At 43.9% G+C, this 15,870-nt stretch overlaps 1 protein-coding gene across 1 annotated transcript in view; it reads left to right on the top strand.

The window, feature by feature from the left end:
* ttc27 (tetratricopeptide repeat domain 27) overlaps positions 1 to 15,870 on the top strand; it is a 116,688-nt gene that overhangs the window by 17,388 nt on the left and 83,430 nt on the right. The window contains exons 5-7 of the mRNA XM_064932362.1: positions 1,858 to 1,960; positions 11,989 to 12,153; positions 12,281 to 12,423. Of these exons, the coding sequence (XP_064788434.1) occupies positions 1,858 to 1,960; positions 11,989 to 12,153; positions 12,281 to 12,423 (411 nt within the window). The remainder of the gene's footprint in view (positions 1 to 1,857; positions 1,961 to 11,988; positions 12,154 to 12,280; positions 12,424 to 15,870) is intronic.

Genomic DNA, 15,870 nt, shown 5'->3' on the forward strand with positions numbered 1-15,870 from the left:
ATCTCTAGATGTATTTATTTACCCCCCCCCTCTGTGCTGAAACTTTGGAATCCTGGTATTCCAGGGAGATTAGTTCACCAGGGTTATTATTCTTGGTGGAATAAAACAATGGGGTGGGTAGTGAATCATGCTTTCTATTTGGGAGCTCCTAACAGCCTGACTACACCGCTCGCGTCACGTGCACGAGCGTTGTAAAAATAAATGTAAACATCTGTTATTCAATTATTGCGCCAACGAGCGTCTGCGTCGCCAAGGGCTAAAATAGAAGTCAGTTCTTTTTCTGATGCAGATTGCGCTGCAAGTCCTGCCTCTCCCATCTCCTCATTGGTTTACAGAAGCAGGTACTCAGGTGCCAAGATGAACGAGGTCAGTGGTGGTAATGCACCTAATTTATGAAAGTTGCCTATCACAATATAAAGTCAAGAGAAGAAAAAGCCTGGAAGGAGGAGAGATGACTAGAAACGATTCGGTTGACCGTTTTCTGTGTGGATTAGTTGTCGGAGTAGAGGACCTTGTGCGTTTCAGGTAAAATAACAACTCCGTGTTTTTATCCCAGGACAAATTAGCTAGCAACAGCAAGCTAGCTAAATAGGACAAATTAACTAGCAAGTGCAAACTAGCTAAAGTGTCATGAATGTTTAATGCTTTTTGACCTGTCCCCAAATTAATATAATTGGTTTTGTTTTGATATTTTAACCTGTGTGTTGTGATCGCGGTTGGTGTGGGGGGGCAAAGTATATTCATGCACGATGGCGCACGCGTGCAGCCAGTTTGGTTTCCATGTAAGGCATGTAACCTAAACACTTCCCTTAAGCAGGTTAGTTACATGTAAATATTTTACAGCCGTAATGGCTAAATAGTTGTTATTTAACTCCATATTGGCTGCCTTTGAGTTTCAGAAGCTCACCACCACATCCACATCCTAAAAGGCTGTTTTAGACGGTTCCATTTGCCTACATATTATAACATGCTGAAAGAATGTGTGGTTTGATAAGAAATATTCTAACTCCAAGATCCATTCTAGAGATCATACGCGCACGTACATACGCACACACGTACACTTACCCTTGGAGTTCAGCGGCGGTCTAACTCAAAGGCACGCTGTCCGTTGCCCCCTCCATCCACCTGTACCTTATTGTCACCCAGCTTCTCCACCTCTCCCATCCCAGTCATAAAGAGAGGAGAAGATGGGGCTGTGACGTTCATCTGCATATCACTCTCCTCTGATGAGACGGCAGTGTGTGTGCCTGTGTGTGTCATAGGAATATTGATTCAGGGAGGCAGACGATTAACGCACCATACGGCGACACGGTCGGGATAGCTGGCCTCGTGCATCGCAAATGAGAAAGATGTCCTCCCTGGAACGCAAATGGGCTTTTCACATGGTTCACTACCTTTGGCCATGCAAGAGAGAAGGGATAGGGGAGAGAAACACGTACATGGCTGGGAGCTGTTCTTTTCCCTGCCACTGTGCGTTTTGGTCAGAGATGAAAAAAGAGAGTTGGCAACTTTTTGGGCTGTTTCAGCCTCACTTAACTATAGCATTCTTTTGATATGTGTGTTAGTATATAGGGTCAAAATGGGTTGTCGTATGTGTTCAGTTCGTTCAGGCACTAGTACTGTAGTTATTTATTTGCTTGTATTATTTAGTTACTATTATTTACTATGGTTATTTAGTTACTTTTATTTACTATGATTATTTAGTTACGTGTGACCTTTATGTATTGGGCCGTTGGTACAAAAGCGCTCACACTCTCCCATGCTCTTTCATTTATTTGTTTGTTGTTCTGCTTACCTTCTCCCACACACACACACTCACTAACCTGTTTCTGTTTTCTATGTTCCGCGTGTGTGCAGCTGCTGCCTTGGTGGACCCTGCGCTACGTGAGCCTACACCAGCAGGTCTTGGAGGAGCGCTCTCCTCAGCTCCTCGGCCTGGCCCAAACCAGCATAGAGAAAGGTCAGAGGTCAAATCTTGTTCATGCACCTTCTGGATGTGTGCCTTGATTGTCATAATTCAACTAAGATGATATCAGGTCCTATACGCACTTATGTGCCTCACTGTACCACCATGGGGTGCTCTGCTACCCATTCCTTTGAACATAGAAGGCACGAAGCAAATGTTTTTGTGGGTTAGAAAGAAATGGGGATGAATCACATTGAAATGTGTTTCATAAGGATTGAGCAAATGTAATACTTTTCTCGAGACCGAAATGAATAGAATATGCCAACTACTTCAATTTTTGTGCATGGCAACTAATAGTATCCAAAAGAGGCAACATTATTTCCACACAGAATGTTTGTGTTGCACTTGACTACTTGTAAACAAATGTATTTTTTATATACAGTGAGTATACAAAACATTCATTACACCTGCTCTTTCCATGACAGACTGACCAGGTGAATCCAGAACTCAATATTAAGGTGTTCCTGTTGTTTGATGTACTCAGTGTATATACTCGTGCATATTTGCAATCCAGTGTCATATGGCCTTAACCTAGGCTAATCTAAAATGCTTGGTGGAAGGTATATTTATCTCACTTTGGCCATCACCTTTGTGTGTGTGTGTGTGTGTGTGTGTGTGGGGGCAGAGTGAAGTGGGCATCGCTCCTCTGAATAGGAGTCTTATTTCATTTGCAGCAATTTTTTGCTGGGTGGGTGAGGGAAGGTTAATTTTCCTCCAAAAGGACTTATACTGAACCCAAACCGGCTGTGCGCGTGCGTCATCGTGCATACATTTATCTTGTCCCCCCTACACCAAACGTGATCACGACACGCAGGTTAAAATATCAAAACAAACACTGAACCAATTATATTAATTTGGGGACAGGTCGAAAAGCATTAGATATTTGACACTTTAGCTAGTTAGCTTGCACCTGCTAGTTAATTTTGCCTATTTAGCTAACTTGTTGTTGCTAGTTAATTTGTCATGGGAAATAAACATTGCGTTGTTATTTTACCTGAAATGCACAAGGTCCTCTACTCCGCCAATTAATCCACACATAAAACGGTCAACCGAATCGTTTCTAGTCATCTCTCCTCCTTACAGGTTATTTCTTCTCTTGACTTTATATTGTTATTGGCAACTTTTATAAATTAGGTGCATTACCGCCACTGACGTCATTTGTCTTTGTCACCCACGTGGGTATAACCAATGAGGAGATGGCACGTGGGTACCTACTTCTATAAAACAATGAGGAGTTGGGAGAGGCAGGACTTGCAGCGCTATCTGAGTCAGAAATAGAACTGACGACTATTTTAAACCTTGGGCAACGCAGACACTCGTTGGCGGGTGCGAGCAGTGTGGGTGCAATAATTGAAAACCAGATTTCTAAATTTATTTTGCAATGTGCGAGCGGTGTAGTCAGCCTTAAGGAATACTCAGCTGTAAGCACATTTTATTCCCTTTATCTCTGGACCACCACTACACAGGACTCCTGATTAGGCCTTACCAGAACAGATAGCTTTTTACTGGTACTGCATATATATTTGCGGCTTCTCTACTAAAGAAATCTTGGTCGACCAACAGCCCATCGACCAAAACAATCGACCATTTGACTAAATGGGCTCAGACCTAGTTATAATGCAATGCATGTAACTCTTTGCTTGAGTAGCATTTCTTTTTGAATGATTATGTAGTTATGATATGACTGAATACCTGCATCATTATCATGATATTGATGGCTGACTTTACCTTGAGACATCGTAGAGAACATGACAGGTTTGCGAAGCATGCCTGCTATAGAAGGCCTTGTCGACATTCAACAGCCAGCAAGTCCATGGTAGTCAGTCGGTCGTGAGATCTGTCAGTTCGATCCATAATGTTGGAGTTTTTCATTGGTTGAGACTGTGGGAGCACCCACTGTTGATGCCGAGTTGAGACATTTGACTTTTCTACAGACTCTGCCATTCTGTTATTTTCCCTCATCAGCATGGGGGAAATAAGCGCTGTTTCAACAGAAAAGAGCACGTTAGCTCCATTTTTGATCCAGACCCCTAATATGAGCATTTTATTAATTCTCTCACTGCTCTTAATCACTTTATGGAGATTTGGAGTGTGGCTGGCTGGGCCACAGAAATATAATAGCATTTCAAAACAGCAGGGCTCATGTCAGCATTGACACATCCTCTGCGCTTTATCCCTCTTAAAGATGACATCCCTTCCTCAAACTGACAGCCGACAAAGCACTAACCTTTTTGTTCTCCCCCACTGGAAGCCTGTTCAGTTTGGAATCAGAAAGAAACTGTTTGACTGGGAAATTTGCCAACCAAGACCGTAACAGGGAGGCTGCTGGTGTTTTTCCTGTTTAAACAGTTCTGCAATGTGATGCCTTCATTGGCTCTTGAACAAAGATTGTTTAGTGTGTCTGCGTTTTCAGACTGTTGGTGGGGAAATTGCCGCTAGATTATCCCCGGTCCTCTCTGCTGTGTCTGGCACATTGGGTTTGTAATTGCACATTGAATTGCAGTGTAGGAACAGGTAGTCTATTAATCGTTCAAGAGGCAGGGAACCATACAAACATGCAATTATTAAACCCAGAATTAGTCATCTGATTTGGGAAGGAATTGAGCTCTTTGAGAAAGGATTAAAATATACTCTACCGAATAGACCTTTTGGAGTCTTGACTTCAGAGAACACTGCACTAGCTAACCAATCAATTGTCCCCGTCTTTTGTGAGTGCTAGTCATCTATTGATTGATGTTACCTCACGAAGGGCACCAAAAGCATTTGACTTGATACCATGGGTGTAATCAGTTCTCCAAACAGTTGCAAAACTGTCCGGTTTTCCAACACAAACTGGTGTTTCTATTGGACAGGTTCAGCAAATGGGGGAGACCTACCTGAATCTGTCCAATAAACGCATAATTTTTCACTGCAAAACAGAATCAGTAATGATTACACTCATGAAAGTGAGGGGAAAGTGTGAAGTTAATGTGCTCCACTTATCTATTTTCAAGAGTTCACTTAAAGGAAAGATTGACCTATTTTGAATGTATAGTTTTTGTTCATCTCTGAGCGATGTTCTATTCCCAGGCTAATGTAATGTGTATCTGAGCTATTGCCGATGATCAAGCTGGCTGATATACAGCCGGTATGATGAGTTTAGCATCCTATGCAAAATGGGTGAATCTTTCCTTTAAAACCTCTTAAGGATTTCCCCTTTTTTTCCAATTTTCGCCTAAAATTGCATAAATCTAACTGCCTGTAGCTCAGGACTGAAGCAAGGATAGGCATATTATTGGTACCATTTCAAAGGTAACACTGATGTCTTTTGGAAATGTAGGAGAATTTAACACACGAGATCTGGTAAAAGATAACACAAAGAAAAAGCCAACTGTTCTTTTGTATTTTTTTTTTGTACTGTCTTTGAAATGCGAGAGAAGGGCCATAATGTATTATTCCAGCCCATCTGCAATTTATATTTTGGCCACTAGATGGCAGCAGTGCATGTGCAAAATTTTGGACTGAGCTAATGAATCATTGCATTTTATTTTCAAAATGTTGTATCAAGACTGCCCAAATGTGCCTAATTTGTTTATTCATTGCTTTGTTCAAAACTCTGCACTCTCCTCAAACAATAGTATGGTATTCTTTCACTGTAAAACCCACTAAGTTGGACAGTGCCGTTAAACATATCTGATATTGGGAGAAATCTTAAATTCTATGTCCTGTTTTCTTGTTTCTAACAACCTCAAACTTATCACATTAGCCTACGTTAGCTCAACGGTCCCGTGGATGGGACACCGATCCCGAAGAAATTTTAAGTCCTAGGGGCTTTAGTAATGGTCTCTTTCCAAAATACATATGTCAGATGTTTATTATTTATCCGGATATTGGTCTATTCACATCAATTAAGTAATAGGCCTACCTGACCTCTTTGAAACGATAGTATTCCGTAAATGTAACCTAATAACGAGTGATGTTGGAGGGCACAGGGTTATTTCCTTATAGCCTATGTTTTGGAACTAGCCTATTTTGACGACTTCGACTGACAATTTATTTCAACTGGGAAGGTTATTTTATCTAGCTTCAGGGACCAAGGGCCTCTGTGTTGAGTGGAATCTGTATGATTTGTTAAGTGTAGTTGGAGGCTCTTGGTTTTCCACCCCGGGCAACAGAAAGAGACATTCGTCTAGCTTGAAGGGGGCGTCTGGGAAAGTGGTTCACCTAGTTGGCCTGCTCTTGGGAGAGGCGGCGACAAGCCCCATCCTTCGTCCTGGAAGAGGAGCCATGGCATCTGTCCTCCCGCTCAACACTTTAACTGGGCGGAGAGAGGGATAGGGAAAGATGGCGGGAGGAGTAGAAATGAAGAGGGGGGTAGACAAGTTGAGGAATGCATAGAAACGGGAATGGAGCAACAAATGGAACATACTCAATCCCTGCTGCAGATGGAACTCTGAGATATCTTGCCTCTGAATCACAGGTAGAGAGGCACATGCAGATATGCACTGCATGGTTATATCAGCATGGTCAATTATTACCATTCAACCTTGGTAGCTACATCGCTGTAAATCAAAGCCAGACGGTGGCCACATTCTACATGGCCATTCTGCAGAGCTGGTTTGGGTTGAGGATTATACCTGTATCTACAGTATACATCTATGACCCCTGTGTTTCCCTCTGTATTAGGACCTGCATTTGCATGAAAACGCCTGTTTGACTACTGAGGAGCGTGACCGCCGCTGTATGACTCTCACTGACAGGGACATGGAAGGGAGGGAGTGAGGTAATTGGGTAGGCGGAGGAGGGAAACATCCTGAAGTCTCTCTCCCCCACCTCGAGGATGAAGTCAGTCAGCCTGCCTATGGAACTCCAGTCTGGCTCTGATCTCATCAGAATCTAGGAGAGACGGCAGCAAGATGGATCAGCCCTGCCTCAGCGTCCACCGAGGTCTCTGTGTGGGCTGAGGCACCAGGGCATGCTGGTGGGAGTGGGGCATCTAAACATTGGTACTGGTGCCAGGCAGCCCGCAACCTCAATGGCTATTGTGAGCAGTACAGCGAAAGCCCTCATTTCCTCAACAATGGGAGGTAGCCCGAGAGAGTCTAGGGCAGGGGTATTGAGGAGAATGGTACTGGCCTTTTTATGTTGTCACACTGCAGAAAACCCCCACCTCTCCCGCATGCAGTTATGATAATGGTGGATGAGAAGAGGCACTGGTACTGATTATAGCACTGGCTCTTGTAGTGAGTAGCAGAGTATTGGGATACTTTGACCGTGTGATACATCCTGTCAGTTTGACCGTCATAGAAGTCTGTTTTCCGTGTCTGACACAACACAACGTCTTGTCTATATGCGCTCAATGTGCCGGCACAATCAAGGACAGAAAACGGCAGATGAACACAGTGGCTTGTGTGAAAAAAACCCCAGCTGCTGCGCTGTGCCCAGCCAGATCTATGCATCAACACAGCTAGCGTTGAAATCTGCTCCAGTTTGAGAGGTCGCCAGGCGCCGCAGCCAACCTGTCACTGCTGCTGGGCCACTGCACCCAGGAGGGAGTTGCTGATGCCAGTCCTGCTGCCAAACACATTGCTTTAATGTTAAGGACATGTTATGTTTGCCTGTGAGCAGCTCTGCTGATGTTTTCACATGAGGGGATGTCAGATTCTGAAAGCAATCTATCCCAATATTTTCCCTCACATATGGAATTATCTACCGCCATATTGTGAATCATAGTAACATGGAAGAATTTAGGCTTTTCAACATAAATTTTAATAGAAAATTGTTCACTGAGACGTTTGCTAATGGTCATAGTGCATCTTGTAAAAGTCTAAGTCCTCTGTATTCTCCCAAGTGATGGTTGATTGAGCATGACTAAAACACCTGAAACATGTGACTCAAACACAAGTGTTGGTTCTCCTGCGCTTTGCACCTCTCGCTATTGACAGATTGAGTGCCCAAAGCCCCCAATGTTGTGTGAACTGTGAAGAAATGACTTGGCTTGGTTGTTGTGCTATTCCCTTTTGCCCTCTGTGGTGGGTATATTGACTGCTCTGTCCTTCACACTCACTTTCACCGCAGTGCTTGGCAACAAATCACTGGTGAAACACATGGCATATTATCCTTGTTTATGTATAAAGGAGTATCGTTGATTAATTGGTTTTGCCAGGGTGCGCAACAGAGTTTTCCTCTCTTACTACAGCTGGCATTTCAGTCATTTAGCAGACACTCTTATCCAGAGCGACATAGTTAGTGCATTCATCATAAGATACCTTTGTGTATATAAAGTGTAGTTATGTGGACACCTTCAAATGAGTTATAAATATTTCAGCCACACCCGTTGCAGACAGTTGTATAAAATTGGGCACCCAGCCATGTAATCTCCATAGACAAACATTGGCAGTAGAATGGCCCGTACTGAAGAGCTCAGTGACTTTCAATGTGGCACCGTCATAGGATGCCACCTTTCCAACAAGTCAGTACGTCAAATTTCTGCCCAGCTAGAGCTGTCCCGGTCAACTAAGTGCTGTTATTGTGAAGTGGAAACGTCTAGGAGCAACAATGGCTCAGCCGCGAAGTGGTAGGCCACACAAGCTCCCAGAACGGGACCTCCGAGTGCTGAAGCACGTAGTGTGTAAAAATCATCTGTCCTTGGTTGCAACACTCTCTACCAAGTTTCAAACTGCCTCTGGAAGCAACATCAGCACAAGAACTGTTCGTCTGGAGGTTCATGAAATGGGTTTCCATGGCCGAGAATGCGCAAGGCCTTCATCTGGCAGCACGACGGATGATTCTGGGTTTGGCGGATGCCAGGTGTACGCTACCTGCCCGAATGCAGTGCCAACTTTGAAGTTTGGTGAAGGAGGAATGGTCTGGGGCTGTTTATTCATGGTTCAAGCTAGGCCCCTCAGTTCCAGTGAAGGGAAATCTTAACGCTACACCATACAATGACATTCTAGATGATTCTGTGCTTCCAACTTTGTAGCAACAGTTTGGGGAAGGACCTTTCCTGTTTCAGCAATGCCCCTGTGCACAATGGCCATGTGCACCATACAGAAATGGTTTGAATAACTCAGGGTTGAGGTTCTTCCACACAATCAAACACCTTTGGGATGAATTGGAACGCCGACCTTGAGCCTGACCTAATCGCTCAACATCAGGGCCTGACCTCACTAAAGCTCTTGTGGCTGATTGGAAGCAAGTCCCCGCTCCAATGTTCCAACATCTAGTGGAAAGCCTTTCCAGAAGAGTGGAGACTGATAGCAGCAAAGGGGGACCAACTCCATATTAATGCCCATGGTTTTGGAATGAGATGTTCAATGAGCAGGTGTCCACACACTTTTGGTCATGTAGTGTAAGTGAGACAACCACATATCACAGGCATAGTAAGTACACTTATCCTCAAAGTAGTAATCAGCAAAGTCATAGCTTGGAAAGGGGGGAGTGGGGTGGGTGGGATCAATTGTAAGGGAGTGTTTTTTTTCTTTTTTCTCTCTCTCGGGTGTCTAGGTGATGGGGGGTTTTAAGATACTCTTTGAAGAGGTAGGGCTTTTTGGGCAGGGACACTGCTGTCCTAGCTTCAGAGGAAAGCTGGTTCCAACATTGTGGTGCCAGGACTGAGAAGAGCTTGAACTGGGCTGAGCGGGAGCTTCCCTCCCGTAGGGGTGCGAGGGCCAAGAGACCAGAGGTGGCAGAACTGAGTCCTCGGGTTGGGGTGTAGGGTTTGAGCAGAGCCTGAAGGGAGGGGCGGTTCACATTGCTGCTCTGTAGGTAAGCATCATGATCTTGTAGTGGATGCGTGCTTCGACTGGAAGTCAGAGGAGTGTGCGGAGGAACGAATGACATGGGAGAACATGGGAAGGTTGAGGTAGGGTCATGCTCTACGGATGTTGTGGAGCATGAACCTGCAGGATCGAGTCACTGCTTTGATATTTGCAGAGAACAACAGGGGTGTTGTCCAGGGTCACGCCAAGGTTCTTTGCACACTTGGAGGGTGACATTGTGGAGTTGTCAACCGTGATGGAGAGGTTTTTTAGCAGGTAGACCTTCCATGAGAGGAAGAGCAGCTTCGTGTTGTCGAAGATGAGCATGAGGTGGTGGACCAACATCCAAGCGTAGATATGAGTCGAGTGTATCAAGGAGTCAAGCTCATTGAGTAACTCTCCAAGGGCACCTGGTGGGCAATGGATGACAACAATATTAAGCTTGAGTCGACAAGTGACATTGACGGAATGGAATTCAATGAGCAGATGGACAGGTGAGAGAATCTCCAGTTAGGAGAAATGAGTAGCCTTGGCCAGATGCTCTTTGACTACGAGACAGAACCTAGTCAGATGAGGAAAGAGCAGCAAGAGTAGCAATGTTCTCTGGGATGATCCATGTCTCCATCAGGGCCAAAAGGTCAAGGGACTGAAGGGCAGCATATCAAATTTATGTAATAGTGGGAATGAGACTGAAGGGAATCCACCTTGAAACCCCATTTTCTGTTTCAACTTCCCCTTAGTTTCAGGGTGGTTTGAGCTCATTAAGTCAACTTGTTTGCCCATTGGTGTATCCTATTGTGTAGACCTGCCACTAGGTCAGTAGTAGCAGACCACTGTTTAAGTTTGTTCTGCTTAATTATAGTTGACCTCTGCTTTAAAAGGGAGTTTACTTTTCTTTGTGTGTGTGTGTGTGTCTCGGGTGAGTATGAAGGGTGGCAAACAAACAGCCAATCCAAATTCCAAAGATGCAGCCAGTGAAAGACACAATCCTGTTTACTACTTTGTGAGGTGTGAAAGGCATGCAGATTGGAAAGGGGATTTTTACAATCCATTTTCTCTTTCTCTCATACGCTTTGCTGTTGGTTTTGAGTTGACACTGAGGGTCGGATACAATAATGTACACTATTTCAACACTGACTGTTATTGTGGTCTCTCTTTGGCCTCTTTCACCCGACAATAACATTTCCTGAGAATTAATAAATCAGTCAGTGTTCATTCTAACAAGGCCCGAATAACAGACCTAATAAAAGGATTAGCAGTAAACCCGTAAAGGTATATGCTCATTTGTCCTGTTGGCCCATGCTAATCTTGCGATGTCATGCTGCAAGGGTCGTGATCAGTTGGTATGAAATTGAAAACGTTTTGAGGCTACGTGAAATGGGTGGGGAGGTACAGTATTACCTGATGCGAATATTGTGCCCTGTCAAGGATGTTTGTTTCAGAGCAGATCCCATGCTCCCTGGCAACCGAGCAATGCAAAGGGATTGGTCACGACACCTATTCACTCTGTTTGTTTTCTCCTATCCAAATTTGAAATTGGGTGAGGACTTTTCTTTTCTTCACTTTCATCCCCCTCCGTTCCTTTGTCATCATCTTAACTACCGCCCGTCAAGGTGTCGCAGCTCTAACCCAACACGGCTGTTGTGGTGTTATGTTATCCTTACAAAAGTGCCCCCTCCCGTTGCACATGTCACAACAGCCCAGGAAGCTCATTTCCTGGTGTGAAATAGCTGCAGTGAAGGTGACACACAAGGCGCAGAGTAAATCTCTCTGGCATGGGCCCATGCTGCCTCATAAATGTTGAATGGGGGAACGCGAGGGTACGTGGCGTCATGAATTATACACATTAGGAGCCGGGGATCATTTCCACACCGTGCACAGCCTTGAGCAAGACTAAACTGATAGGATGAAGCCAAAAACACCTTTTCTCTTCTCCGCTGTCCATTTGTCTCTTTTAATGTGTCTCCTCAAGGTCTCTCTCGCTCTGTGTTGCCGACCAATGACCTCATGGTAATGGTCTGCAGGTGCACTGAGCTCTTATTGACCTCTGGATGGTCTTCAATGGCGTTTTAGGAGTAGATGAGATGTGCCGTCTTTTGGTGCTAAAATATGATGTAGGGTGGTCGGTTTTGAGAACTTGAAAGATGTAAAAAAAAAAAAAACGCATTTAAAAATAAAAATAAATTTACTCAACTGATAATAGCTTATTAAATCTATGCAAAGTATTCTATGTTTAACTGAAATAGGTAGTCTTATTATCCTTTTACCTCATCTTCTCTGCAGTAATGAAGTATGAGTCTCTGTTCTCTGAGGGAACCCTCCGGAACCTGTCCATCCAGTTCCACCTGGAATGTGGCTACACGTCTCTGACCTACTATGAGTACAACCCAGCCAAGGAGCACTTTCAACGGGCCAAGGAACTCTCTGGCCTAGATATGAACATGATAGGTAGGTACAGTAGGCGTGGACCAGTCTCAACATACAGTAACAGCTTGACTGTTTAGAAGGCCTACACTTTTGGTCAGGGAAGTGTATGTGTAACATGGTAATTGGATGAGGTCTTCGCTTCATGCAGGTGCTCTGGGCAAACGGACTCGCTTCCAGCAGAACTTCCTTGCCCAGCTGATCCTGGATGTCAAGCGTAAGGAAGACATCCCAGCCCCTGAGCCAGACAGTGAGCTGACCCTCTCCCCCACCCCACTGGCCAGCCTGCCCAAGGTAAGCACTCTACACCTTTCACCCTCACTCACATTGGGCGGCACATCCAGTGTGATACTCAGTGTCAACAGCAGAGGGGGATCTCCACCCCTCAATAACTGATGTGATATTCTGTGGTGATGGAGGCCTTGGAAAATCAGGACGAAAGTGACTGCAGGGAGAATTCCCATTCTCTGTCTTTCCTCAGTGAGAAGTTGGTGGGGGGTAGGTTTATTGCTTTCTAGAACTGCTGTTCGGCCTCATTTGTCAGGTCAGGCGTAACCAGTGTACATGCCGAGCTTGCCTTTGGCTTGGCGGAGAGGGAGGACAGGTTTTTTGTGGGCTATTTTCAGGAGACCCGTTCCTCAAGTCAGATCCCTAGATACTTGTTTTGAGACTTTATAATATTATTTTATGGCATGTTACCGGCAACCACATTACTTTCCCTTCATTGGATAATGACCTTACCCTCTGAGACTCGCAGTACTGAGAATGGTCCAGTTACCATTAGTACTACCATTCTACCATTTTACTGATGTATGCATATCCCATGGATGGAGTGTGCAGTACAGAACTGGGATATGTTGCGATTCCCTCCGTTTTGTGGGTCACTGAACATGGGTGCAGTGCTATGATGTCACTGAATCAAGGATGACGACGAGAGGATTCAAGGATGACGACGATATAGGATTTTTGGGTCTGTTACCAATTTTTAGTCAGGCAAAAGTCACTGATTTACAGATGTATCTGCCGATTAGGGATGTTAATCAGTTTGCTGCCGAAAATACATTTGACGGTTCATGCTTATCGGTCAAAAGGTAAATTTGCATCATTTGGTGGAATTGGCCCTTGTGTATTTTTGTTACTCATAATGCATTTGATTTATCACATGTGCACAGCATACAGAGCCTAGTGTGAGGAGCTGAATAGCTTACCACCTGTCAGACAGCGCAAGCGTGGCTCTTCATGAAGCCTGTAGGTTACTGGAGTGAAACCTGTTTTTGTAAGCCCAGTCACTGAGCAAGAAATGAAAATTCTAAATGCAATCTTGTTAAAAACGTTGTTTGCCCCGATTTAAAAAGCTATTTTTCACACAATCTCAACTCGTAAAGCCATTCGCCACCGGGATGCGCAGGCTATAGCCTGCCTACGGTTGACTATCGGCTCGTCACACACCACTTGTAATGCTAGATTGAAGCGATATAATTGTTTGAAACCTGAACATTTCACTTTACTTCAAATAATGAGGCATGTTTTACCTGGCTTCAAAGGAGCCATGAGAAAATCCATCCGTAGGAACGTGGAGGCAATTATTTTATAAAGACTTCCTCATGCCATTGTTCCATTGGTTTTCATATCAACTATCTTTCATTGTCCATAGGCCAAAGTGACAATCCTCGTCATATTAGCAACCTATTATTGTAGTTGCTATTATATTCCCCCTCTAAGTTTCTAATGGAGATTTTCATCTCTGTCACATATGGAACTGCTTGCATGAGGTGCACCGTTTAGGACTGTGTTTTCCGCAAATTGCATTTTGGCAAATGTTTGAAAATTACTGGAGTTACATGTTCAATGGTAGGCTGTAGTCTTTTGACTGTAAGCCGACAGGCTTGCTATTGTTGCATGTTTCCATCAAGTTGTTAATGAAAAATGTCTGGTCCTTGTATGCATGCATGGTATCACGGGAAGAAGCGAGATGTTTCACTCGCCAAAATCTGTACAATGCGTTTCTGTGTGCTTATTCTGAGCCTAAGCTTGTCGCCTGCCTTCTCGCCTTGGGATGACTCCCGTTGTTAGGGCGGAGACAAAAGCATCTCGTCATTATATACAGACCTCTGATAGTATTTTCAGTTGGTCACGTCATTTTACTGTTTGGATGTTGTTTTTACCGTTTGTTGACCGCTTAATGGCGGTCACTTAAAAAAAAAATGTTTTTAAAGAGGTGGAATGATTTACTATTTATTTTTACACATAAACAGATGCACTATCTTCAGAGAACAAACTTATGATTTGTTAACTAAATATGTGAAATTACATTTAACTTTTGGTTATACGATGACCACCAAAAAGTAATCATATCCTCTAAATACAAAACACTTGTTCATTTTTCCACGTTAGGTACAACTTCAATATTTTTTCCAGAAGAATGCATTAGGTTTTGTGCTGAAGCACTACAAGAACACTAATAAACAAGGACTGAATGAAAATAACTGTCTCAAAGTATATCTGAAACTGTGCTGTTCACAAGTTGAAACTATGCAGTGAAATGCAGTAACATGCAGTTTGAAATGTCACCACTAGATATCAGCATTTGTATCGAGTAGATTGCCTACAGTGCTTTACAACAATCTAATGTCATGTAAAGAAAAGTATTATGGCAACCCCACAATGAAATATTGTTCCGGAAAATACACGCTAGCTGTTCATTGTGAAAATGTTTTCTCATGAATGTAAACGCATGGTCTGAATCGTAGATATACTCTAAATGTCTTTCTTTTTGCAGATTGTGTATTTAGGAAAAAACAACAAATAAGCCCACTAACATAATAGGCCCAGATAGTAACTGTTATTTTTGTATCAAGGAGGAGTTCACTTTGGCACATAAGAAACAGTTTGCTTGCTAGTTAAGCTAACTACCTTACTGACAAGACAAAGCCTAACTACATTGCTGGCTAGCCAGCTAATGTTAAGTAAGCATGTGATGAGTACAGGGCTGCTGGCTTGGTGAAGTGTACTTCTGATTATTTACTGGTTGAAATTCGCTGTCGCTGGCTGTGGCAAGCAACTCAGTGTCGAACCGCCATGCCCACTCTCATGTTGTGACTTACGAGTTGATTGATGTTCAATGAGCAGCTTGTTGAACAAATCGGAAAATTACTGCAAATGAGCAGACATATTTGGTTGTTCTATGTACTGTATATAAATAACCAAATGAGCAGACATATTTGGTTGTTCTATGTACTGTATATAAATAACAAATATTTCTATGCAATGCTAGTATCGGCTGATATCAGTCAAACTATTTATCGGTCGGGCTCTCGTGACGACAGGATGCTAGGTGATTGGCCAGCACGCCCGTGGAGCGGCTGTCGGTGCAGGAAAGAGCCACGTATCCAAAGGACCCCGAGAGAGTGGAAACAAGCTGCACTGTGCACGCCTGTCAGCTCTGCATGAATCAGACCCCAGACCAACTGACTCTCTGACACACACACACACACACACACACACACACACACACACACACACACACACACACACACACACACCCCTACCTGATTCTCCATATCCACTCTGCTCGCCACTGCAATGCACCTCAACCCCAGGCTTCATGATCTGAGGAGACTCCTCTCGCCACAGATTTGCTCTCAAGTTCTCTGTTCTAAATGAGATGAATTGTGAAGCTACATAGTATGGTTACACAGATATGTGATCTGGGTAGGCATTCTATCGCTATACTGTACATTT

Source organism: Oncorhynchus masou, chromosome 23, assembly GCF_036934945.1.
Source record: "Oncorhynchus masou masou isolate Uvic2021 chromosome 23, UVic_Omas_1.1, whole genome shotgun sequence".
NCBI classification, from domain to species: domain Eukaryota; kingdom Metazoa; phylum Chordata; class Actinopteri; order Salmoniformes; family Salmonidae; genus Oncorhynchus; species Oncorhynchus masou.